Source organism: Nycticebus coucang, chromosome 10, assembly GCF_027406575.1.
Source record: "Nycticebus coucang isolate mNycCou1 chromosome 10, mNycCou1.pri, whole genome shotgun sequence".
In the NCBI taxonomy this organism is placed as follows: domain Eukaryota; kingdom Metazoa; phylum Chordata; class Mammalia; order Primates; family Lorisidae; genus Nycticebus; species Nycticebus coucang.
Genome location: NC_069789.1, coordinates 91,546,551 through 91,572,010, shown reverse-complemented (window position 1 = coordinate 91,572,010; position 25,460 = coordinate 91,546,551). Strand labels below are relative to the sequence as shown.

The 25,460-nt window shown below is 34.1% G+C and overlaps 1 protein-coding gene across 5 annotated transcripts in view; it reads right to left on the bottom strand.

The window, feature by feature from the left end:
• The window catches only part of KIFAP3 (kinesin associated protein 3), a 157,231-nt gene that overhangs the window by 88,218 nt on the left and 43,553 nt on the right, over positions 1–25,460 (bottom strand). For all 5 annotated transcript variants that reach the window (XM_053606013.1, XM_053606014.1, XM_053606016.1 and 2 more), the window contains exons 6-10: positions 24,928–25,027; positions 23,726–23,850; positions 20,643–20,741; positions 10,618–10,796; positions 6,988–7,150 (exon numbers count right to left, since the gene is read on the bottom strand). In XM_053606013.1, the coding sequence (XP_053461988.1) occupies positions 6,988–7,150; positions 10,618–10,796; positions 20,643–20,741; positions 23,726–23,850; positions 24,928–25,027 (666 nt within the window). The remainder of the gene's footprint in view (positions 1–6,987; positions 7,151–10,617; positions 10,797–20,642; positions 20,742–23,725; positions 23,851–24,927; positions 25,028–25,460) is intronic.

Sequence of the window (25,460 nt, the reverse complement as noted above, 5' to 3'; positions counted from 1 at the left end):
TCCTAGATGAATCTGAGCTGCTAATTTGAGACTCCTGGTAAATTATTACTATCAGGAGTGTCTACAGTCAATAGAAATTTAAAGCTTAAGGAATACTTCAATCTCCGTTTTGTAAAATATGGTCCAAGGGTACCTGAAGGGGGTCCACAAAGTCACATCATTCTTATAACAATACTAATATAATATTTTCCTTTTTAAATAAAAACTCTTGTCTCATAAGTATAAAGTTGAGTTTTCAAGAGGCGACATAATGTGACATCACAACAGACTGCTGATGGCAATATGAGAGCCAGATATGTTGTCTGTTAAGCCTGATTGACTTTAAACAGATCTACAAAATTTGAAGCAAGGCCATTCTTATTGATATTTTCTGATTTGGGAAAAAGTTATTTTTCATAAAAATATTTATGTTATTATGTGACAAGTTTATTATTTAAAAATGAATATTAAAACTTTGAATTCAATAAATATTCATAAATAAAACTCCCCATAAACAAAGTTCCATGTCTATGAGATCCTCAATAATTTTTAAGAATGTAAAGGAGTCCTTAGATCAAGAAGTTTGAAAATTGATGCTCTAATTGTTAAGATTCCTACAATCCCCTAATGGGCAGGGAAGACTTGCAGGATAGTGGAGATACTGTGGAAAGCAGCAGTTTATTTTGATTTTAACTAATGCAAAAATTCACATATATAGGTTGAAACTTTTATATTTTATAAGGTTTATTGTTTTAAGTTTAAATTCTTTGGAAAATTGAGTTAATATTTTAAAAGCTGACATGAAAACTGGAAACACTGTTCGATTTAAAATGTAAACCAAATATCATTCACAATAGAAAAAAAAGTATAAACAAATAAACTCCAAATTCTCCCAAGGAGTTCACCAGTGAAATCTGTCATTTTTTTTTACTATTAAGTATGTACTCTGTAAAACACTGCCTCAGCCACCGTGTGATGTAACCTTTATCCCAAGAAGTGATGTTATAATGAAGCAGACCCTCCCAAAGAATTCATTTCCATTGGGTTTTTATGTTTCTGTGCTAACATTGTCCCCAAGTGTGTTCCAGGAAACAATCCTCAGCTTATAAACTTGCTTATTAAGTCAAAGCAACTGAGAGGTGCAACAAAATATCTGTCTGGCGCATGAGACACAAAGTTAGGAAGATTTAATTTTTCAAGTTACTTTTGAAATACTATCAGTATGTTCTCCAGGGTACTGAAGAATATACTATGACAAGGAATTTCCTTAGCATCTTCCAACCCAGGATATTCTGACATAAGGAAGCACTCTTGAGACACATCAAGGTTAAATGGCTTAATGACTTTTGACAAGGAAATTTTTTTGACAGATTTGATTCTTACATGAGCCAAAAAATCTTTAAACACTTAAAAAAGTTAACACCATAAAAAGCCTGAAAAGACTGAGTCTAACAATTAAGTAAAACCAAGCCTTTTAGGCCCAATTCAATTTGCATATAATCACATTTGCTGAAACCTTTGGCTATAACAGATCTAGATGGTAACATTCAGTTAGCAGACTTAAGAAACTGTGTCAAGTATAGGAATGACAGAACTGAAAAGATGTGTAACTTATACCGAACTAAACAGAAATAAATTTAGGAGCCTTTTGAAATCTTAGGAAAATAACATACCAAAAAATGAAATAAGAAACAAATTTGGTAGTAGTTAAAAAAAGGAAAACAAAGGAATAATTTATATGTAAGGTTTTCCATGGAACCAATTAAAATTTTTGAAACATTTTGAGAAATAACACCTTTTGCCATGCTTAAAGATCAATACTGTTCATAAAAATCAATTTGAGGCTCAGTAAAGATTGAAAATTTTAAATATTCTTTATTAATCTCCTTTTGTGTCCCTGGTGTCAAAAAAAAAACCTAAATTCAAAACTCCTAAATGAAATGCTTTGAGGGATAAAAAATATTAGAATAATTTTTGGTTCTGTTGAATTTCCTCAAAGCTTCACGTGGCAAAAGAATTGAGCTATACAACAATTCCTCTGACTAGAAATTATTTAAATTACAAAACCTTCTTTCTTTATATATTTTTTCAGTTTATTCTCCAAGTAAACTTTGAGGAAGATTATAGAGCAATTAATATCAATCTTACAACAGCAGGGGTCGCAGTGTACTAGTTAAATGTTTTAGGAAACAAACAAGGTGATTAACTGTTCATATTGCATAGATTTACCAGAGCCTGGAAGATTCATGATTTAATGTGCGCATTCTAGTTAAAATATTCTATTATTAACTATAAAAAAGATTTTCCAATTATGGGGTCCCCAAATCATAATAAAGAAAACCTATTTAAAAGCTGATAGGAGGTCTAGTTGAGACAGCATAAAAATTACTTCCTGAAAAATTCTATCATATGCATAGCCCATAAGTATTTTTGCATCTTTTGGAAATTAAGCAATTTCTGCATATGTAATGGGGTGATTCTTTAATTTAGATAGTCATTTGTCAACTTGAATATTAAACACTGAGTTTATTTCTGAAGGCAAAAGCAAATTGACTATGATATTCCACTGTATGCTCTTTAATTCCTTCTCCCTGAATACAATGAAGAAAATACACCTCAAAATCTTTAAATATTTGATCTCCAGAAAGTTATTTTCCATTTTTCTTTAAATTTCAGTTCCATGAAATCACTCCAGGTGCTTGTCAAAAAAAACCCTAAAATAATTTAGATTACCTACTGTTTAATACATTAAAAATCAATTAAAAATAAAAGTAAAAAAAAAAAAATCCAGCAGAAACAGTGGTATTTTTAAGGTTTGAAGGGAAAGAAGTCTTATCACTTCCCCTCATACCTGACATTCACCAGAGGATCAAATCAATTGGGAACATAAAATCAATGACCCATTAATAACTATCATAGAAAAAAACAGAATAATTAAAATAAAATACAACATATGCGTTGCATATAGAAAAGGTAAATACTGTTTAGTGAACAATTTTGTTAATTGCATATGTTAAAATATATATGTCATAAATAATATATAATGTATATTGACATCCACATATGGTTATAGATAGAAACATATATATATATATACACACACACACACACACACATCACACAAACATGTCAGTGATGTTGGACTACAATGTAAAAATGTATCTTACTACAGACTGAGGTAAAAATGTTAGAAAGTCACCGCTCTAGATGAATGTTTTCAATTTCTTTAAAATCTATGCCCTCTTTAATACAGCTTCCTTATTACATCTTTTGTATTAATATAAGCACGGTGGAAAAAATACGTAAGCATAGTGGCCAAATTATAGATACTAAATGTATCACAGAATTACTCAATTGAGAAGTTCACTTATTGTGCTAGGAGTTAATGATTTAACTTTCTATACATTAACAAACATAAAAATGACCATTCTAGTAAATCAGGATATCAATTATATACTAAACACAATTTCTTACACAGCGGAAAGCCACAATTAAGCAAAATAGGTTTATTCAGAGTAAAAAAATGTTATAAGGTCCATGCAATAACACTCAAGAACATTACTAGAAAGACAATCCATGGGAAATTTATTTGGAATTCATTTTTTAAAATATTATATAATTCAAATAAGCTCAGTTGTTGGTTTCTAAGACTACAGGAGATTAGAAATTTATCATTACAGAAGAGGAAAACTGGTGCTATAGAAATGTAGCTGGTGCAGAAGAAATGAAAAGTGACAGCCAAGGAAGTGTAGGGGGAGAAATTGAAAAACTGTACATAAAAATTAAAAATACATTGCATTGTGGCACTATTTAGCAAAAGAAAAAATCCTGGAGCACAGTAATAATACAGCCCTATAAACTAAATTACCTTCAAACTTGTAAACTTGAATAATTGATTATAAAAATAATAATAGTTACACACAGATAGACCTGTTGAACTTAGATACTCTGGCTCTAAAATCCCTGCTTTTAACCACTACACTATACTGCTTCTCAATAAAATATTAAATTCTATTCAAGGTATTAAAGTTAAGAAAATATTTTAGAAACAAAAATATACTTGATTTTTAAAAGTCCCACTATAGACTAGACTTTTATGGCCCCTCAAATTTCATATGTTGAAACCTAATCTTCAATGTGATAATATTTGGGGCTGGGCCTTTGTGAGGTGATTATATCATGATAGCACAGCCATCTTGTACAGGATTAGTACCCTTATTAAAAACCTTAGAAGAGTTCCCTAGCCCCTTCCACCATGTAAGGACGCAGCAAGAAGACAGCTGTCTATGAATCAAGAAGTGGGCCCTCACCAGACCCTAGGTCTATTGGCATCTTGATCTTTGACTTGTCAGCCTCCAGAACAATGAGAATAAATTTCTGTTAAGTCATCCAGTCTACAGTATTCTGTTATAGCAACCTGAAGGGCTTAAGACACAATACCTTTCTTTGAAATGATTAAACACCCTTAACATATAAGCCTTAGAATACTTACCTATCAAAAAAGATCCATTTCTAGATATCTATCTTTTATATGGTATGTATTTTGACAGTTATTTCACATATAATTGCCTAACATTTATTGCATTATCTCATTTAACTCTTTCTTATTAACATAAGCCATTATAGCCCACATACTGGAATTATGAGAAAACTGATACACAGTTTGGCTTTTAAAGATCAGCCAAGAATAAAGATGAAAATTTAAGATCTTCCATCTCTAACCATGTAATATAAGATTAGAATAATACCACCTTTTCTCTCCCTAATATAAGAAAATCTGATATACTGAATCCATAATATTTCTTTTTTTTTTTTTTTCTTTTTTTTTTTTTTATTGTTGGGGATTCATTGAGGGTACAATAAGCCAGGTTACACTGATTGCAATTGTTAGGTAAAGTCCCTCTTGCAATCATGTCTTGCCCCCATAAAGTGTGACACACACCAAGGCCCCACCCCTGAATCCATAATATTTCAAAGAAAATAATGAAGCAACAGTGTGAAAGAATGACTCAAAAAGTGGTAGTTTTCATTAGCTCACCTTACTCAAAGCTTCCTCATTTCTCTACTCCATGAAAGTTCTAATATCATCACTGCTTCTCAGTGACAGCCTAAACTTGCTGTATTTGTATGTATTTGTTTAAAGGCAAGCATATTTCTTTTTTATTTCTTTTGGCCAGGGTTGGGTTTGAACCCGCCACTACTCCTTTGAGCCGCAGGCACGGTCCCAAAATCCCCCCTGCCTCTCCCTTTTTTTTGCAGTTTTTGGCTAGGGGCTGGGTTTGAACCTGCCACCTCTGGTATATGGGGCTGATGCCCTACCCCTTTGAGCCACAGGTGCCGCCCAGGCAAGCATATTTCTGATTGTTATGTACCCTTTAGTGATTTTGTCTTTCAACACTTATTGGACAAGTTTTTAATTTTTTAAGAGGTAAGGCCTCTCCTAAACTTTAGACTAGTGATTTTCAACTGGTGTGCCATGAGAAGACTTAGATCACTAATTAAATTATTTTTGAAAGACGTTCAAAGCATAGTAATTATATTCTTTTGTTTACTCTTTTTTTGATAAACATAATTTAAGTGTGCTGTGGAAGTTTACCTAAGGTTCAAGTGTGCCAGGAGATAAAAAAAAGGTTGAAAAACACTGATCTAGACCCATGTTTCTATCTGCCTACTGAGCATCTTTGTCTGAGATGTCTCTAACATGTTTCAAACTAAATCAATCACTGATTCCCTCAAACTGCCTCCTTCCCACTTCTCTATTTCTATTGTTAGCACTAGCATTCTAACAGTCATTGATTTGATGACATCTTTTCCTATCATTATCCACATCCAGTCACTATGTTACATTCATTCCATGATATCACTTTTGCCCTTTCCTTTTGTCTCATACTAACATGGTGTACAAAACACTCTTTTAAAATTGTCCCCAGATTCATTTATTTGTAAGTGGTATTTTAAAAGTATGGCAGAATGTGAGAATTTAAATTATACCTGCTTTCACTGGAATTGAGCGCAATCGTCTTTGTAGTCCTTTTGTCTTTTTTTTTAAATATTATGATGTTGTCAATAGTGTTTGTTTGGGTATTTGTTTTAGAGGCCTCATGATAAGTTATTTCCCCCTCATTGTTTTCAAAGACATGTGGTGATATAGTTTTTAAAAATAACTATTTTGTTATAGATCATAATATGCATAAAACTGTACAGAACTATTTTGTAATGTATTGATTTTAAAAAAAGAGAGAGAGACTCTGTAAATAAAGTTTAAAAAAAAGAGAATTCACATGGTATACTCCGAAAGATGTAGATATTTTGCTATTTATTTAAAGTAGTATTTTAAAAGATATTGAACTATCTGAAATTGACCAATAATCAAAGTTTCAATCATCCAAATGCTTTTTTTTGAAGTAGAATGTGATTCTAGGAAACAATTGCATTACCTGCCCATTTTTGCACCTTTTCTGTCTTTTCATTTAGCAGAAAACAACAACAAAATTGTGCCTTAGCTGTATTTTTTTGTCTAGGGGAGTTTATTTCTGTCTGACAAAGCAAAATTTTTTGCAGAAAACAGTGGATGTATTAAAATACTGTATCGTACCAAAAACATTGCAGGTGTACATATATGCTTTCTGTCATACTGTGTTTTCAGATGCAGAATTTTAAAATTAAAGAAAAAAAATACTGTCTTTATGGAAAAAAAATATATATATATATACCTGCTTTTTAAAACAATGCTGAAGCTTCCTTACTTTCATTCTGGTTCAGTATGGGTAAATGAAGTCAAAGAGTTAATAGTTTCTATTCTATTTCATTCTACAGCACCATGGAAAATAAATAAATAATTTTTCATTTATTTTGCTTCTTATTATTTAGTTCCCAATGAAATTATATATAAATACATATACACATATATAAAAGGGTTTCCTGGGCAGGAGGCCTTTTAATACAGAGCTCAATTTTCCATGATGTTGGAAATTCCAAAGCACTGTCATTAATTTTTAAAAGGCATACCTAGGAGTGCAGTGAGTTTGGGCAGCAGTCCAACTTGCACCATCTTATTCCTCAGGCCTGTGTCAAAGGATAAGTTTAGTAAAAGTCGGAGGGTGATGTTCAGTAGGTCTTCATGCTCACAGGGTATCATTTTTACCAATTTTTCAACAATATCCATTTCTACCTATATAAAATAATAATATAAATATGGTCAAGTTCTCTTGCAAAATAAGACAAAAAATGCAATAATTATTTTTCTTTGTTTTTGCTCTAATGTATATCTATTTTAATAAGTAACCATATGTTGGAGGGAGGGGGGTGGGGCCTTGGTGTGTGTCACACTTTATGGGGGCAAGACATGATTGCAAGAGGGACTTTACCTAACAATTGCAATCAGTGTAACCTGGCTTATTGTACCCTCAATGAATCCCCAACAATAAAAAATAATAATAATAAAAAAAAATAAGTAACCATATGTTAATCTTACACCTCCCATTTCATTCTATAAACTTTCCTGAAATCAAACTTTTGTGGAGAAAATATATACTTCGACATTACCCTGTCCTTCCCCATTTTATTGTATCAATCAGAAGACAAATAACACCTACTCCTTGAAAACACTCTGCATTATTGCACACCACCTACTAAGTACCAGATCCTCTGCTAGATCAAACAAGGTCTAAACTTGACTTTCAAGGACTCCTCAGTCTAAAAAGAGAGGAGACAAATACAACAAATAATATAAAAGTAATGTGATAAAAACTGAATGCACAAAGTGCTGTGGAAGCAACACTAACCTATATAGAAGAACAGACTTTAAATTAGGAACAAAGTTTTAAAAAATGAACAAGAATTTGTTCTCTGGTTAAGAAAGGCAACGGCAATCCAGGTTGAAGAAAAAGCCAGTATGTAAGCTTTTGAGAACAGAAGACCTTGTTTAGGGAACTACAAATGGTTTGGTGGTTTGGTATGATCACAGTATAAAGTGTACGCTGGGGATTGGCAGAAGCTTATAAAGACAAACTTAGACAAACCATAAAGACTTTTAATGCTGCATCAAGATGTTTAACATTATTCTACAGACATTACAGTGTTAATGATTTTAAGCCTGGGGATAACATGGTCAGAGTTGTTAGTTCCTACACTAAGAACACTCTTGAAATCCAAATTTGCAGACATTAACCAATCAACTGCTAACCTTATAAGAAAGGCCTATTTAAGAATAGCAGTCTTGGGCGGCGCCTGTGGCTCAAGGAGTAGGGCGCCAGTCCCATATGCCGTAGGTGGCGGGTTCAAACCCAGCCCCGGCCAAAAACCACAAAAAAAAAAAAAAAAAAAGAATAGTAGTCTTAAGCCCCTTTGCTATATAGTCAATAAGTAGATGTAAGTGCCATTAACTAAGACTGGTAAATGGAAAAAAAGTCTAGGACTCTAGGGCAAGGAGGGCAAAAATAATTCTAATTTTTGTCATGTTTGAAGTGATGTTAAGTAGATATTTGGACAGCATATAAGACTCAGGAGGGAAACTAGGCTACAAGCAATAGTTGAAACTTTAGGACACCAATGAGTAAAACACAGCTATGGGCCTAATCTGGCCCACCATCTGTTTTCATTAACCATGAGCTAAGAAAGCTTTTACATTTTTAAATGGTTGAAAATTAAATCAAATGAAGAATGATATTTCATGACATAAAAATTACATGAAATTCTAATTTTAGCTTTCATAAATAATTTATTGAAATACAGTCATACCCATTTATTTACAGATTGTCTATGGCTGGTTTTATGCTACAACAGCAGACTTGGGTAGTTGCTAGAGACCGTGTAACCTGTAAAGACTAAAATATTGACTATGTGGCCCTTTAAAGAAAAAGTTTCCTGACCTTTGCTCTAGAAGTGTATGAAATTGCATCCAGAAAGTTTGTTTTAGAGTGAGAAATCACAACGGTAATGGAAGTCTGCATTCTGAATTTTGTTTTTTCCTAAATTGAGACAGCGCCTCAATCTGTCTCCTGGCCTTGAGTGCAGTGGCCCAATCATAGTTCAACACAGTAACATCAAACTCCTGGGCTCAAGCTATCCTCCTGCCTTAGTCTGCCTAGTAGCTGGGACTACAGGTGCATACCACCATGTCTGGCTGATTTTTCTTATCTCTGTAGTAATGGTTTCGTTATGTTGCTCATGTGCTCTCAAAGTCCTGGCATCAAGTGATCCTCCCGCCTCAGCCTCTCAAAGTGCTAGAATTACAGGCACAAGCCACTATGCCCAGCCCTGATTTTTTAAGGTAGTAATCAGAAAAATTTGGTTTTAAAAATACCTCATTCATGTCTTTTAGTTACAAAGCAATGGCAAAAAGGAAATAAATTCTAAATAAGTTCACATTTTTGATCATTACCAAAGGAATTATAAATAATCTCTACTTTTCTTTCATTGGAAATTTAAAACATTTATTTATACTACCCTTTTCAATTCTTCATTGCAATCTTGCACTGACTACCTAAAGTCATATTAACAATTGAGCCTTTGATATCTTTTTTTTCATTTCACTCCATGCCAGGAATGAACATAAATTTTTTTTAAATGCTAAATTGACAAACCAATACCTGATTTTTCCTTCAGACTTCTTATATGTACTCAATAGCCACAATGCAACCATACCCTAGATTTCTTCTTTATAGAGTACAATTCCATATCCAAAGACTTCTAAAAATCAAACATGAAACCAAAATCTGAATTTTACAATGTATCAATATAACCAATAAAACACTAACCTAGAAAAAAAATGACCAATGTCAGGAAAAAATAATCGAAAATCACTTCAGACCTTCAGGCATTTAAAGAGATTAAAAAGGAAACAGTACCATAAACTTTATGCCCATACATTTGGCAATAAGATGAAGTGGCTAAATTAATTTAGAGACATAAACTATTATACAAAGCTACCACTCAAGAAAAAAATAACCTGAATAGCCCCATATCAAAGAAATTCACAGAAAGAAAATTCCAGTCCCATATGACTTGGGAGGCTGAGGCAGTAGAATCACCTAAGCCTAGGAGTTGGAGGTTGCTGTGAGCTGTGTGACACCATAGCACTCTACCAAGGGCGATAAAGTGAGACTCTATCTCTAGAAAAAAAAAAGAAAGAAATGAAGAAGGTATGAATGAGAGGGCACTAACTAATACAGTGGCACTGGAAATGGAATGAAGAAATAGTTTCAAGAGCTAATTAAGAGGCAAAATCAATAGATTGTGGCTACCAATTAGAAGAGTACATAACAAAGAAAAGATTGGGCTAAATAATAATTCCACATATTAAAATCAGAAATGCAGGAGGCAAAGTAATAAGTCAAATGACCCTGAAGTACAATTTTAGGTTTAAAGTTTAAAGTACTTTCTATATATCATGTTTAATATGGAGAGATCTATTAATACATTAGAAAAGACTTTCATCCAGAAACTCCTTTAATTATTGGGAATATTAAGTAATATGAAGTATGTTTCCTAATAAAGCCATTTCAGTGAATTATTGCTATTGTAAATCTTCACTCAGAATTATCTGAGTAAAGGGATAAAATGTTTTATTTTTATCAAAATATTCTAACTTGAAAATGGCTAACATGAACTGTTTCAAGAAAAAGCTTCGTGAGTTACCATATCATTTTTATTCTCCATAAAAATGCTGAGTTTCTTCAAGAATGACACCACCAGAATAAGCAGCTCAAAATTGTCCCGATCAAGAGCCTTCACCAACATGTGAACTATGTTCTTGTTCCTCATCTTCAGTTCTGTACGAGTATCCTCAGCAAGATTCAGAAGCAAATAAAGAGCAACTAGAAAGTAAAACAGAAGAGTTAAATGATCAGTACATTAAATCAACAATTTAAAAAATCATTTCTACTCACCAAGGTAAACAGATACAGTTCTAAAATGGTAATATATTATTTTTAAAATTCAGCAGGCTAGTAATTGGTTCATTAGAAAACATTTATTGCATGTTATCTAGTGGGGCATTATATAATATGTTATCTAACAGCATAATAAAAATATTTTCATAATGCTAAGAAGGACACAGTAAGAAGAAAATGATTCCTACACTCTTGCAGCTTAAAGCTTAATAGAAATCAAATGGCAATTAAAGGTAGATAAGACAGCAAATAATAAAACAAGCAAACAGGGAATAATAATTTTTATACATACAGAAAACAAGGTAACAAATTACAAAACTTCAAAAACTAAAGGCTGTTGTGTTAAGAGAGCTATAAACTAAAACATAGTATAGCTACAGCTAAATTTAAGGATACTATATACTAGAATCTACTTTTCATATTCAAACTGATTTTCTGTTAGTTACTATAAGAAAAGACAATATGAAATTCAGTAATACAACTGTTACTAGACAGTTGAGATCACTATTTACTAGCTGAGGTCACTGTTTACTAGTTCCAGCCCCGCACAGTGGCTCATGCCTGTAACCCTAGCATTCTGGGAGGCTGAGGCGGGTGGATTGGCAGAGTCAGAGCAAGACCTCATCTCTGAAAACAGCCAGGTGTTGTGGCAGGCGCCTGTAGTCCTAGCTACTTGGGAAGCTGAGGCAAGAGAATCACTTGAGCCCAAGAGTTTGAGATTGCTGTGCACTATGATACCACAGCACTCTACTGAGGGTGACAAAATGAGATTGTCTCAAAAAATAAAATTATTTATTAGTTCCAAGTAAAATTTCTTTTAGAACCCTATAATAAAAATGGTTAGGTTCTCAAAGAAAACTTGTGATTGTTCCCCTTTTCAGTAAAATTTATATAATAAATGATAAATATTAATATGGCATAGAGTTGGGGGAGGAAGAAATGGTTCTAACACTAAATAGGAAATGGTACAGTTATCACTTGACATGACACAGATGATAAGTCAAAGATGTGTACTTGAAGGCACACACCTTATGATTAATGGTGTATAGTGTAGGCTGGGCACGGTGGCTCATGCCTATAATCTAGCACTCTGGGAGGCTAAGGCAGGTGGACTGCTTGAGCTCATGAGTTTGAGACCAGGAGAAAGCAAGACCCCATTTCTACTAAAAATAGAAAAACTGAGGCAAGAGGATTGCTTCAGCCCAAGATTTTGAGTTTGCTGTGAGCTGTGACGCCGCAGCGCTCTACCCAGGATGACAGCTTGAGATTCTGTCTCAAAAAAAAAAAAAGATGTATAATGTAAACTTAAAAGCAATTAATAAAATAATGACTCTAGCTAAGTCAACAATGAAGATAAAATAGAATTTTAAAAATCTCCAATCTTTTTTTTTTTTTTTTTTTTGAGACAGAGTCTCACTATGTCGCTCTCTGTAGAATGCTATGGGTGTCACAGCTCACAGCAACCTCAAACTCTCGGGCTCACGCAATTCTTCTGCCTTAGCCTCCCAAGAAGCTGGGACTACAGGCACCTGTCACAACACCCCGCTATTTTTTTTGTTGCAGTTGTCATTGTTGTTTAGCTGGCCTGGGCCGGGTTCAAACCCACCATCCTGGGTGTATGTGTCTGGCGCTGTAACCACTATGCTACAGGCGCCAAGCCTCCAGTCTTTTTTTTTAAGATGGCTGACTAGACATATCAGAAACCAGTTCTCCTGAGAAAGAACCAAAGTTAGAGGTGAATAATCATGGCCCAAGTAGAATACTGCAGGAAGAATGCCAGAATCTACTAGAAGACACACAGGAAAAAGCTGGGGTACAGAAAAAAAGGAAGCAAGAGTTTGGCAGAGATCAACCCTCAAGGAACTTGGGAGTCCTGTGAAAAGGGTAGGTGGTTTTTTTACTCCCCTTATCACTGTGGCAGAATGCTGGATTCCAAACTTTCAGAGAGCCCCTTGTGAGCCTAAGCACTGCTGTAGGTGGTGGGGAACTTACTGAGGGCAGATGACTAGGCTATCAGCTCAGGCATGGTTGCAGGCCTTCCCTCTTGGACCCGAGCTGTGGAAGCAGGCATCATACTAGTTGTGCACCTGTTATGGGCCTCTGTCCTGCCCAGGGAACCTCAGCCCTTTTGTCATCATATCACAGGATCTACAGACATATCCCAACATCCACACAAGCTGTCAACCACCAGAGGTCAGGCGGACTTAGGCAGGACTTAGGGGAGTTACAAGCCCTTTAGATTACTAACTCTTAGGCCAGGCTCCCCTTAGGAGAAGACAGAGCACAGTATGCCAAAGTAGCCCTGGGAACAAAGAAAACCAGAATATGCACTTGCCTCTACCCAAGAGCTTGCTGCCTGTAAGATGAAGGTATCTGCACCAGTAACAGTGAGGTACAGGTACAGCACTGGGCTATGTAGTGGAGAAGAGTGATTCCACACCAGCATCCAGGTATTACTGGTGCCTGGGCACAGACATGGAAACAGGGACTTCTCCTTTCCTACCAACCACTCCTGCAGATGTAGCTGTGGTTGTTCCTGTGGGTGGGTGGCATGGGTGCACTGGGACACAGCCATTCCAGGGCTTTTAGGGGTGGCAGCACCTGTACTGGCAATATGCCCATTGTACTGGGGCTTGCACAGGTGGCAGATCCCAATCACCTCCTTACAAGGAGTTGCAGCATTCCTGCAGCTATCCTGCCCAAAGAATTCAGCTCTTATAACTCCACATTACTGGATCCCCCCACAAACATTCCGTAGCACCTGCCTGGAGTGCGGCAACCACAAAAGGCTAGTAGGACCCAGAGGAGCTGCAGGATTCCTAGAGTTCTGGCCCTCAGGGAAGACTTCCAGAACAAGAAGGGCAAGTGTAAAGCCCCTTAGCACCCATTGATAAACAAGAGGTCAGAGCACATGTTATGCTTGCCAGATACCTCACTACTATTGAGCTGAATGACTGCACCTCTTCCAACAGAGATGGAGGTGTGGCGCTGGGCTCTGTAGGGGTGCCCCAGTGGCCAGGTTGCACCAGAGCCCCGAAATTGACATGAAGATGAGAACTTCTCCCTCATCACCCACTGAGGCAGATGCACAGTCATGGGGTACCAGCTTGGAGGCAACTGCACCACTGCTGATAGGCTCACGTGAAAGGCAAGGCTCATCATCCTCCCTACAGCGGAGTTCAGGCAGCTGCACAGCTGTCTGTTTTGGCGTGAGAGAACAGATTCTGGCCTATGTGGACATTTGGTGGAGAGCTACAATGTGCTCTAAAGATGAATGACAGCCTTTACCTGAACTGAAGGTCAAGAGATCCAGGACTGTGGTGTGGATCCAGGACAGTGAGGTCGATGACATTCCTACCCACCCAACAGTGGTGCCACCTTCTCTCACTCTGGACAGAGACTGGGGCACATTTAGCATGAGCTTTCTTTGCCACCCTCATCAGAGCGGGTACCTCTGCTCATTGATGGTGAGCCTGGTAGTCCAGCTCTGCCCAACTTCATCCTCCCTCCAAGGCTGACTGGGGACCTCAGAGAATGGAGCATTCTACAGACCACCCCACTGCCAGAGACAAATGAAAGTTGCTCACAGAAAACAAAGATCAAGCATATACCCAGCAGCTTCTGTTGAAACTGCACAACCCAAAACAAAACGCAAGGACAGAAGAGCACAATGCTGGAGAACAAAATAAGCTTTCTGACTTCTGCAATCCTGGTCCTGCAGAAGGTAGAGAGTCCACTACCTTCTACGTTGCTATTACAAAGAGCATCTGAGAAAGCTACCACACCAAGGAGCTCATACAGAATCCCTGCCTTCCAAAAACACCCAAATGAAAGCCAAATGACCAGACCCAATATACATTACAGTCACACCTTCAAAGGGGAAAAATAATTATAAATCAATCAATCCCCTCAAACAAAAGTAAATTAAAACGAAGTAACATTTTCACTGGATGAGAAGAAACCATAAAAAACTCTGGTAGAGAAAACAGAAGGCTCAGCACCCCCATAGGATCACACTACATCTCCAGCAGCAGAACCTAACCAAAATGAAAATTATGAAATGACAGATAAAGAATTCAAAATATGTATTATAAGGAAGCTCCATGAAATCCAAGAGAAAGCTGAAACCTTTATCAAGGTTTATTGATTTTATTTATCTTTTCAAAGAACCAAACTTTTATTTCATTAATTTTCTGAATGATTCTTTTTTTTTTGAGACAGAGTCTCAAGCTGTTGCCCAGGGTAGTGTGCTGTGGTGTCACAGCTCACAGCAACCTCAAACTCTTGGGCTTTAGTGATTTTCTTGCCTCAGCTTCCCAAGTAGCTGGGACTACAGGCACCTGCCACAACGCCTGGCTATTTTTTTGTTGCAGTTGTCATTGTTGTTTTAGCTGGCCCAGGATGGGTTACAAACCACCAGCCTTGGTGTACATGGCCAGTGCCCTACCCACTGAGCTATGATCACTACCTGATTCTTTTGTTTTCAATTTCATTTATTTATGATTTAATTTTCATTATTTCTCTTCTGCTAAGTTTGGGAGTGGATTGCTCTTCCTTTTCCATTTCCTTAAGATGACTCATTAGGTTGTTGTGCTATTTTTTGGATGTAGGTATCTAATGCAATAAATTTCCCTCTTACGACTGGTTTTGCAATAACCTACAGGTTTTGGTAGCTTGTAGCTTCCAACACATCTTTTAATTTTGCTGGGGTTTGACTTGTGTCCTAGTATATGGTCAATTTTAGAGTATGTTCCACAGGCTAACAAGAAGAATATATATTCCTTAGCTTTGGGATGGTGTGTTTTATATAGCCCTCTTAAGCAAAGTTGTTCTGGGGTCACATTTAAGTCCCATGTATCTTTGTTTAGTTTCTGTTTAGAGGAACTGTCCAGTTCTGTCCGAGGGGTGTTAAAGTCCCAAGCTATTGTGTTATAGTATATTATACTGCTCAGACCATTTAAGGGATGTTTTATAAATCTGGGAGCATTTAAGTTGGGAATTTAGAATTGAAATGTCTTGTTGTATTGTTCCCTTGACCAGCATGACCTGACCATTTTTAACTATCTTAACATTAGTTGCTTAAAATCTACTGGTATCTGAAAATAAGATTGTAACCCCTCCTTTCTTCTGATTTCCATCTGCTTGAAATATTGTTTTCCAACCCCATTTAAAAAAAAATTAAACAGAATTTTGGGAAATAAAAAAATGTATTGAAGGAATTATCAAATATGGTTGAAAGCTCTAGTGACAGAATAGATTAAGCCAAGGAAAGAATTCCAAAGCTTGAAGACAGGTCTTTTAAATTAACCATGTCAGACAAAAATAAAGTAAAAAGAATTTAAAAAATGAACAAAGTCTTAGAGAAATTTGATAATACAGAGTGTCCAAACCTGTAAGTCATAAATATTCCTTAGGAAGAAGTGTGGAAAATACTTGTAGCTGAGAAATACTTTGCTGGTCTTGCAAGAGATTTGCACACAAGGGAAATACTTTGCAATATGGACTTCAACAAGGTAAATAGTCATCAGAGGATTTAAAGTCAATATGCACTTTAAATAAAAGAGGATGCACACAGGGAAATACATTGCAATATGGACTTCAACAAGGTAAATAGTCATCAGAGGATTTAAAGTCAATATGAAGGAAAAATAATCCTAAAATCAGCAAGAGAAAAGCATCTAGACACTTATTTTCTTGCTAAACTAAGCTTCCTAAATGAAAGTGAAACAAGGTCTCTCCCAGACAAGCAAATGCTAAGGTAATTCATCACCACTAGACTGTCCCTGTAATTAATGCTCAAGGGAGTTTTAAACAAAGAAACAAAAAAATCAATACTTATCATCATAGAAGCACATGAAAGTATAAAACTCACAGATCCTATATGTCAATTACACAAATAAGACTACAAAGCAACTGGGTAAAAACGAACATCATGACAGGATCAAAACCTCACACATCAATATTAACCTTGCATTTGAAAAAATGACAAGATATAGACTGGAAGAATGAATAAAAAGTAAGATCCAATAATATGCTACCTACAAGAAACCCATCTGACAGGTAAAGACATTTACAGACTCAAAGTCAAAGGGCAGAAAGATATTCCATGCAAATTGAAACCAAAAGTGAGTAGGAGTAAATAGATAAAAGAGTTTAAATCAACAATAATTAAAAAAAAGGTCATAATATAATGATAAAGGGTATCAATTCAAGATGATGATATAACAATCCTAAATATATATATATTTATGTATATACTATATATATATATATCTAATACTAGAGCACTGAGGTTCATAAAACAAATGCTACTAAGAAATGAGATAGACAGCAACACAATAATAGTGGGAAACTTCAAAACCTCACTTACACTACTGGACAAATCACTGAAGCAAAAAATCAACAAAGAAACCCTGGATTTAAACTGAACTCCAGACATTTACAGAACATTCAACCCAACAATGGCAGAATATACTTTCTTCTCATCTACACAAACAACATTCTCCAAAGTAGAACTACACTTGGCCACATACCAAGTCTCAATAAATTTTAAGAAATCAAGAACGTATCAAGTACCTCCTCAGACCACAGTGAAATAAAAACAGAAATCAATACCAAGAGGAACTCTCAAATCTATACAAATACATAGAAATTAAACAACACACTCATGCATAAATGATGACATTAAGGCAGATTAAAAATTTTTTAAACCAATGAAAATAGAGATACAACATGTTTAACCTCAGTGATACTGAAAAAGCAGCACTAGGAGAAAAGTTTATATCTTCGAATGCCTACATCAAAAAGACAGAAAGATTTCAAATTAACAACCTAGCTTGCAACTAACAGTCTAGAAAAACAAGAACAAACCCAAAGCTACCAGAAGAAAAGAAGTAACAAAAGATCAGAGAAGAACTAAATGATATTGGGATCAAAAAAGCAATCCAAAGGATCAATGAAATGAAAAGTTGGTTCTTTGAAAAAAAAACAAAAAACTGCTAGCTACATAAACAAGAAAAAGAGAGAAGATTCAAGTAAGCACAATCAGGAACAATGAAGGTAACATTATAGCTGTTAACACAGAAATAGAAAAGATCAGAGACTATTATGAGTATCTTAATGCACAATCTAGAAAATTTAGAGAAAATGACTAAATTCCTAGAAATATAAAACTTCCCAAGGTTGAACTACAAAGGAACAGAAATCCAGAACAGACCAATAATGGGTAGTGAAATTGAATCAGTAATAAAAAGTCCTCCACAAAAAAAAGTCCAGGACCAGACAGATTCACAACTGAACTGTACCAAATTTCTGTAGGTACCAATCCTACTAAAACTGATCCCAAAAGATAAAGGAGGAGGTAATTCTTCCTAACTCATTCTGCAAAGCAAGTATAACTCTGATACTAAAGGCATGAAAGAACATCATCCCACACCACCCAACGTCCACTCCAGATACAACTAAATACTTCTGCAATGACAAAAGACTCAATTCTTAAGACAAATTCAATAAATATACCATGAGTCACATACAACTCATGTGGAGTGCAGTGTAAAACTTGAATTCTAGTATGTGCAAGGTGCATATAGCTTATGTACAGAAAACAATAAAAATTTTTTTATTAAGTTAGAAAGAATCATTCTGCTTTTGAAATTTTTATTCCATTTTTGTAATAAAACACCACTGCCCCAAGGAAAATTTTTTCTCTAATATGGCGGTCAATGTGTTAAAAAACAAGAAAATAAGAGTAAATTAAACCCAATTCAACTGAAGAAAGGAAATAATAAAGATCAGAATAGAAATCAATGAAACAGAAAACATAAATGTGAAGAAAATCAATGAAACTATACAAGATGGAATTAGCAGCTTACTGATTGCTATACTGCAATTAGAAATTGAATTTTTAAAAGGATCACTTTACAATAGTAACAAATAATATTCTATAAAGCTGTAATGAAGATGTGTTACTGGCATCAAATATATGACAGCAATGGTCAGAAGAGAACAGAGAATCCAAAAACAGGCATGCACATAAATTATTTTGACAAAGATATGATCCAATTCAAAAGATAAAGGATAGTCTTTGCAACAAATACTGCATGAATAATTAGATATTCACTTTGAAACAAAATAAAGAACCCTGATCTATTCCTCACACCATATTTAAAAATTAACTTAAGATATATTATAGATTTATCAGTAAACCCTGAGTCTATAAAACTTGTAGAAAAAAACATCGGAGAAAATCACTGTAACAGTTAAGAAAGGAATTCTTAGATATCATACCAAACCCATGATCCATAAAACACTACATAGGTTGTACTTCATAAAAATGTAAAATTCTGCTCTTCAAAAGATCCCTTAAGAGAATGAAAAGCCACAAACTGGTCTTAGGAGAATGAAAAGCCACTCTATACATTTTAGATTGCCTAAAATTAATAAGACAGACTATCAAGCACTGGTTAGAATGTAAAACAAGTGGAACTTTCACACACTCATGGTGTGAGTATAAAATGGTATGACTACTGAAGAAAACCATTTGGCAGTTTCTTACAAAGTTAAACATATATTTATATCCTATGACCCAGCCATTTCACCACTAGGTATTTAAACAAGACAAAAGAAGGCATATTTTCATACATAGACTTGTAGATAAACATTCACAACTGCACTGTAATTGCCAAAAACTAGATATATTCCAAATATTCAACAGCTGAACAGAAATAAATACTATTCTGTAATAAAAAGGAATGAACTACTGGTAAAAATAACAACATTGATGAATCTTTAATAATGCTGAGTGAAGGAGATATAAAAAATATATACTACATGATTTCATGTATATAAAACTGTAGAAAATGCAAATGTATCTAAAGTGATGGAAAACAAACCAGTGATCACCTGGGAATGAGAGAAAGGAGAAGGAAAGAGAGATTGCAAAGATGCAGAGGAAACTTTGGGAGCTATGGAGAAATTCTTGATCTTGGTAGTTTCATAGGTATTTACATATTTTAAAGTTTATCAAATCGTGCATGAAAAAGCTGTTTAAAAAACAAAGTATGTGCGTAAATAAAACACTTGGTTTAGGAACAGCGCTTAAAGTTTTACATGTTAAAAAATCAACTTAAAATTACTTTTGAAAATCTGGCATTTTCTCCAACAGGTGAACTAATAGCTTCAAATATTTTTAAAAATTTGGTACAGAAAAAAGTGCTAATAATTCCCAGGAAATGAAAATATTTGGGGAGTTAAGTATTTCCAGGTACAATGTTAGCCAAGTAAAACTAGGAAATAAATACACAAAAGCCCTACCTCATTCCCACTAACCATCATAAGATTTTGCATAACGAAGTTTTCTCTCAATAAAACTCTCAGAAACAATTATTTTCTACTAAACAAGAAAAATATTTTGAAAATTTTTACACCAATTTCTTACGAAAGGAACAAAATAATTCACTGTAGAAACAAGTTAGAGTTTGAGAGACAAAGATTTTTACTAAAAAGGCGACATGCTAGATTTAAAAATCCTCATTAAGTAAATAGATTATAAGTATATATACTTTTAGGAGCTAACCAGGGAAAAATAAGCAGAGTGAAATTTAAGACATTATCATCCATGTTAAAAATAGAAGAAGAACTTATGGCATATTAAATTTTATAGAACTTTCATTTATTCTGTTAGCTTTACTAGTATGACAAAAAAGGGAAACAAACAAATGTACTTAAGAGTTAAGTACTTGGTTGGTTTTCTTATTGCTCAGGAATTCATACCTCTTAATAGTTGTTCCTGTTTTATCACAAGCCCCTGGTATTTTTTAAAGGTTTTTTCATAATCCTTTCTCAAGGTTTGGTTTTCAGGGTCTTCATCGAGTAAACAAGTTAAGGTTGATACATATTCATTGAAGCAAAAAAAAAAATCTACTGACAAATACTATTAATAGCACTATTACATCTTATATGCAACTTTATCTATTTTCTTTAATCAATAATTTAACTGTTCTCTGTCCATAATTGTCCTAAACAGGACTTCTTAGCCAAATGTTTATGGATTCCCTCAGAATACTTTGGGTGAGCAAATGTTTGAACCTCGCCAAATACTTGAATTCCTAGAAATTGTAAGCAAATATTTTACATAGGTGCACAAGTGTATAACTTTCAAGAGATTATCGAGTAGATCCATGAACCAAAAAGATCACTGCCTTAGAAAATGATTTAGTTACTTTAGACAGATATCCAGAGCATTAAAGGATGCAGATTAGATCTCAAGCTTTTTAGTTCCCTCTTTAAACTAGAGCTGCCAAGGGAGAAACATCTCACAGTTAAAGGGGAACAGATTTTAAAAATTACATCTTTTGGTACAAAGCAGTTCCCTGGAGAGCTATAGAAATAACCAGTTACTTCATTTGACTTCAGGATCTCCAAGCATATGAGTCAAGCATATGACCCTAGAATATGAATCAAAGCAACTGACTTTGTTGAATGCTACTTAAATTAAAACACAAGGACATTTAGAACATAATAAAATAATAAATTTCAGGAGAAATAACCATAATTCTGATGGCATTTTTATACCCAGTGGTTCTAAGACACATTTTCTGCACACTTTAGCATCTCCAAAATTGGGATGTGTCTTATAAGCCACGATACGTACTATGTCATAGTTTAATTGGAAGCATATTTTCCTCTCTTAAGTGGTTCATAAACAATACTGAATCTTATATACAGAAATATAACATGTTTTAAAATATCAGTTCTTGTCACCAATCACAAAGTGTAATTTAATGATTACTAAAAAATCCCGTTAGTGGTTCCCTCTACACCTCTCCAGTTTACATGAATTTTGGGTATAATGAAACATTCAGGAATCTTAGCACTCCAGAACTGATGTAAAGTCTCCAAGATTATTGAGTTGTCCACGGAATTGAGCCAATACCAATCTAGATGCCAAAAAGTTATAACACACATAGAAAATTTCTAAACCTGGAATGACCTGCTTAAGAAAACCGGAAGTGGGTGGCACCTGTGGCTCAAAGGAGTAGGGCATCGGCCCCATATACCAGGGGTGGCGGGTTCAAACCTGGCCCTATCTCCCCCCGCCCCCCCCCCCAAAAGCCAAAGCTTGTGAGTAGGTGTGCATTTTCTGGTGTCCTAGAGTTCCAAATGACAACAATAAAAGTCTGAGAGATTCTGTACAGAATACCCAGGATTAATTTATGTATCGATACAGCATAGATAAAATTTAAACCTTAAGGTCTGTAGAAGCCAAAATTAATGTAAGAATTGAGTTATCTTTTTCTATGAAAAGGAGTTAAAAAACATATGACATTCTGTACAACAGAAAATGTTTTCACTTTTTAAAGGACATCAATATACATGTTCAAAAGAAAGTTAGTTATCCACATGGCTTATTAATATGGAAACCATAAACATGTCAAGACAGTGATAAATAGGCTAGGACCTTCGATCTAAAAAAAATCAAGAATTAAGTTACAGAGTCATTATTTAAGTCATTATTTCTAGCTGTGTTCTTTGTTTCAAGATTAATTATGATCACCATTTCTGTGATGCCTCTATGTTTACCAAAATAAGAGTAAAACCATAAAATTTTAAAGTCTTACTAATCTTGTGTTTGACATAAATTAGGTAGAGTCTAAAGGGAATTTCAAATTAGCTTAACAAGTGCTATATTAAAAGTATAAAATTATAATATAAACACAATAAAAGAATAACATGTTTTAGCTTCACAAGAGAACAAACTACTTTTAAATATATTGAAGCTCTAGCTAGCTCTTTCCTCGCTACACAATTTGTATAATACATAGAAAGTGTTTAATCTGTGTGTGAGAGTGTGTATGTGTGTATCTATAGAAACCAAAAAAAACCTCACATATATGCATTTTCACATATAAATATGTAACATATTTATGAATTTATATATGTATTATATATGTGAATATATATCAAATGTATATGTACATGACAAAGTAAAAATTCTGCTTTTTCTACTATTTATTCATTAAATTTAAAACCCTAAGCAAAAAAAAATCTACATAAAGATGAATAAATTAGGTTTAAAAAAAAGAATTACATTATAGAAGCAATGTGATAAAAATCTTGAATATCAGAAAAAAAATGTGATGTTGAAAAGAACATCCTTGTTCTATAATATAGCCTATATAACCATTTGTCAGGGAAGTTGGAGAAAATATTTTCTGTTGTAGGACAGGTTAAGAGATAATTTCTAAAGGCTTTTCACAGGTTCTATCATTCTGTAGGCCTTTCAATTTGTATTAAAATTTTTTTTCAATAAAAAAAAAATAGAACTTTAGGCGGCACCTGTGGCTCAAAGGAGTAGGGCGGCAGCCCCATATACGGGAGGTGGTGGGTTCAAACCCCAGCCCCGGCCAAAAAAAAAAAACACTGCAAAAGAAAAAAAAAATAGAACTTTAAACTAAATTTATTACCAACTTTATACTCATTCCAATCAAAGTCATCTTAGTACTCAAAGAAGTATATAAATAGTAGTGAGCCAGGCTTCAACTAACCAAAGAATCTCAGTGAACATAATGGTGTAGCTACTTACAGAATCTCCTATCGTACATCCAGCATCTTTATTACCTCCTCCTTCTACCTCATTAACTAATCAAAGTTGTGAAAAGACAAAAAGTCTATGTCAAACTATCTTCATTTGGATAATTTCAATCTACTTCTTGACATTCAACATACTCTTACATTGTTTCCAAGTAATTAATCAGCAATTAAACAAAAAATGAAAATAACAAAACCATCTCATATCCATAGGAAGTTCACAGCAACAAACAATGGAGGGTCTAAATGCCACTCTAAAAGGATATCAGCTTTTTTCTTCTTAGAAAGTTCTTCTTGCCAAAGCTCGTGTCTTTTTAACTCATGATCAATAATATTCATACAGAGAGCTCCAATTTTATAATGAGTGATAAGTCCATGAAACTGAGAAAAGCTTCAAAGAGGAGATTTTAACATATATTTAAATGAATACATTTCATGGGTACAGGAAATTTGTTTCCAGCAAATACTGATATAAATCATGTAGAAAATAAATTTTATATACATATTTCAATAAGTGAATATAGACACAGCATATTTGAAATTACAAGATTACTTTAAATACGTTTTAACATACTATCCTTACCTGAAATATAATTATTTTAAAGAAGTTATAAATTAGATACTTTTAAAAAATAATTAGCCACATATCAACTACTCAGTATCAAAATAAATTTTTGATTACTAACAAAACTAATAAGGTAACAATATCAGACATATATTTTATTAATTGTATAAAACTGACGTCAGAGAACAAACTAGTAAAGTAGTAGTAATCAGGTTTTACGTATGTTTCCTAAACAATTCATTCATCCAAGTATTTATTTAATACATATTTATTTGGTAATGCTAGCACATTTTTAGAGTAGAAGCAACTAGATTTGTAGCAAACTACAAATTGGCTAGAAGCTTTTCACAATGTCTCAGTAACATCTTCTGTAAGAATATAGGTGTATACATAATAAATATGAATATATAACAGGTATGTTTTGTACAAACCTATGTGTATATATAATAATAATATTTAATGAGCATTTATTCAGGGTCAGTATTTATTCTAAGCATTTTAACTCTTAATTCATTTAACCCTAAAAACTATTCAAAGGAGGTGCCACTATTAAATATCCAAATTTTACATGTGAGGAAATTGAGACATAGAGAAGTTAAGTAATGTAAACAAGATAAGTTAATAAACAGTAGGGCTTGGATTCAAATACACATAATATACTTGCAGAGCCCATACTCCTAAATTATGAGTCATTCTATTGCATGCATGGGTGAATGCAGACTGAATGAAAGACAGACTAACAGAGGGCAGACAGAAAACAGGACACAGGAACAAGAATTCAGAGGCAGAGCTAGGCAGAAACACTGCAACACTGAGAGAACAAATGATTTACAAACTAAACCAATAATACACACAGAGAGCAAGAGAAAGAGAGTTCTTTTATTTCATAATTTTTATACTTACCTGGAAAAGCAAAAAAAGATGTAAATTATGTTTGTAGCTAACTCAACACTTTGCTTCCAGTCTTCTCTCAGGACTCGTGCTAATGCACCAAGGGCAGTTTCTAAAGAAAAAGGAGATGTACAAAAATGATAACCCTCCTTTCCTCTGGTATAAAGGTTGATTGGTTTTAAATGTCTATTAATAAATAACAAAGCTAAGATAAACTTAGGACAAAAAAGTAGGGTGCTTCTTTCCAATACGGAAAGCTACCTGTAAAATCAATAATAGGTGACGATAAAATAATAAAAAAGCCATTCACTTCTTAATTTGCATTTCCATTTGTAAAGATACTACTGTGGTACTCTTTTTTTTTCTTTTTTAACATCTGATTTAATGTATTTTATAATAGAAAAATATTAGAATGAGCATAGACAAAATGAACAATTTAGTAAACACTAGCCCCATTAAAGTAAATTAATATCTAGATAAAATTTATACACAGAAAAATAAGCCTAATATTTCACTGCCACATTAAATTTATGCCAGTAGAATAA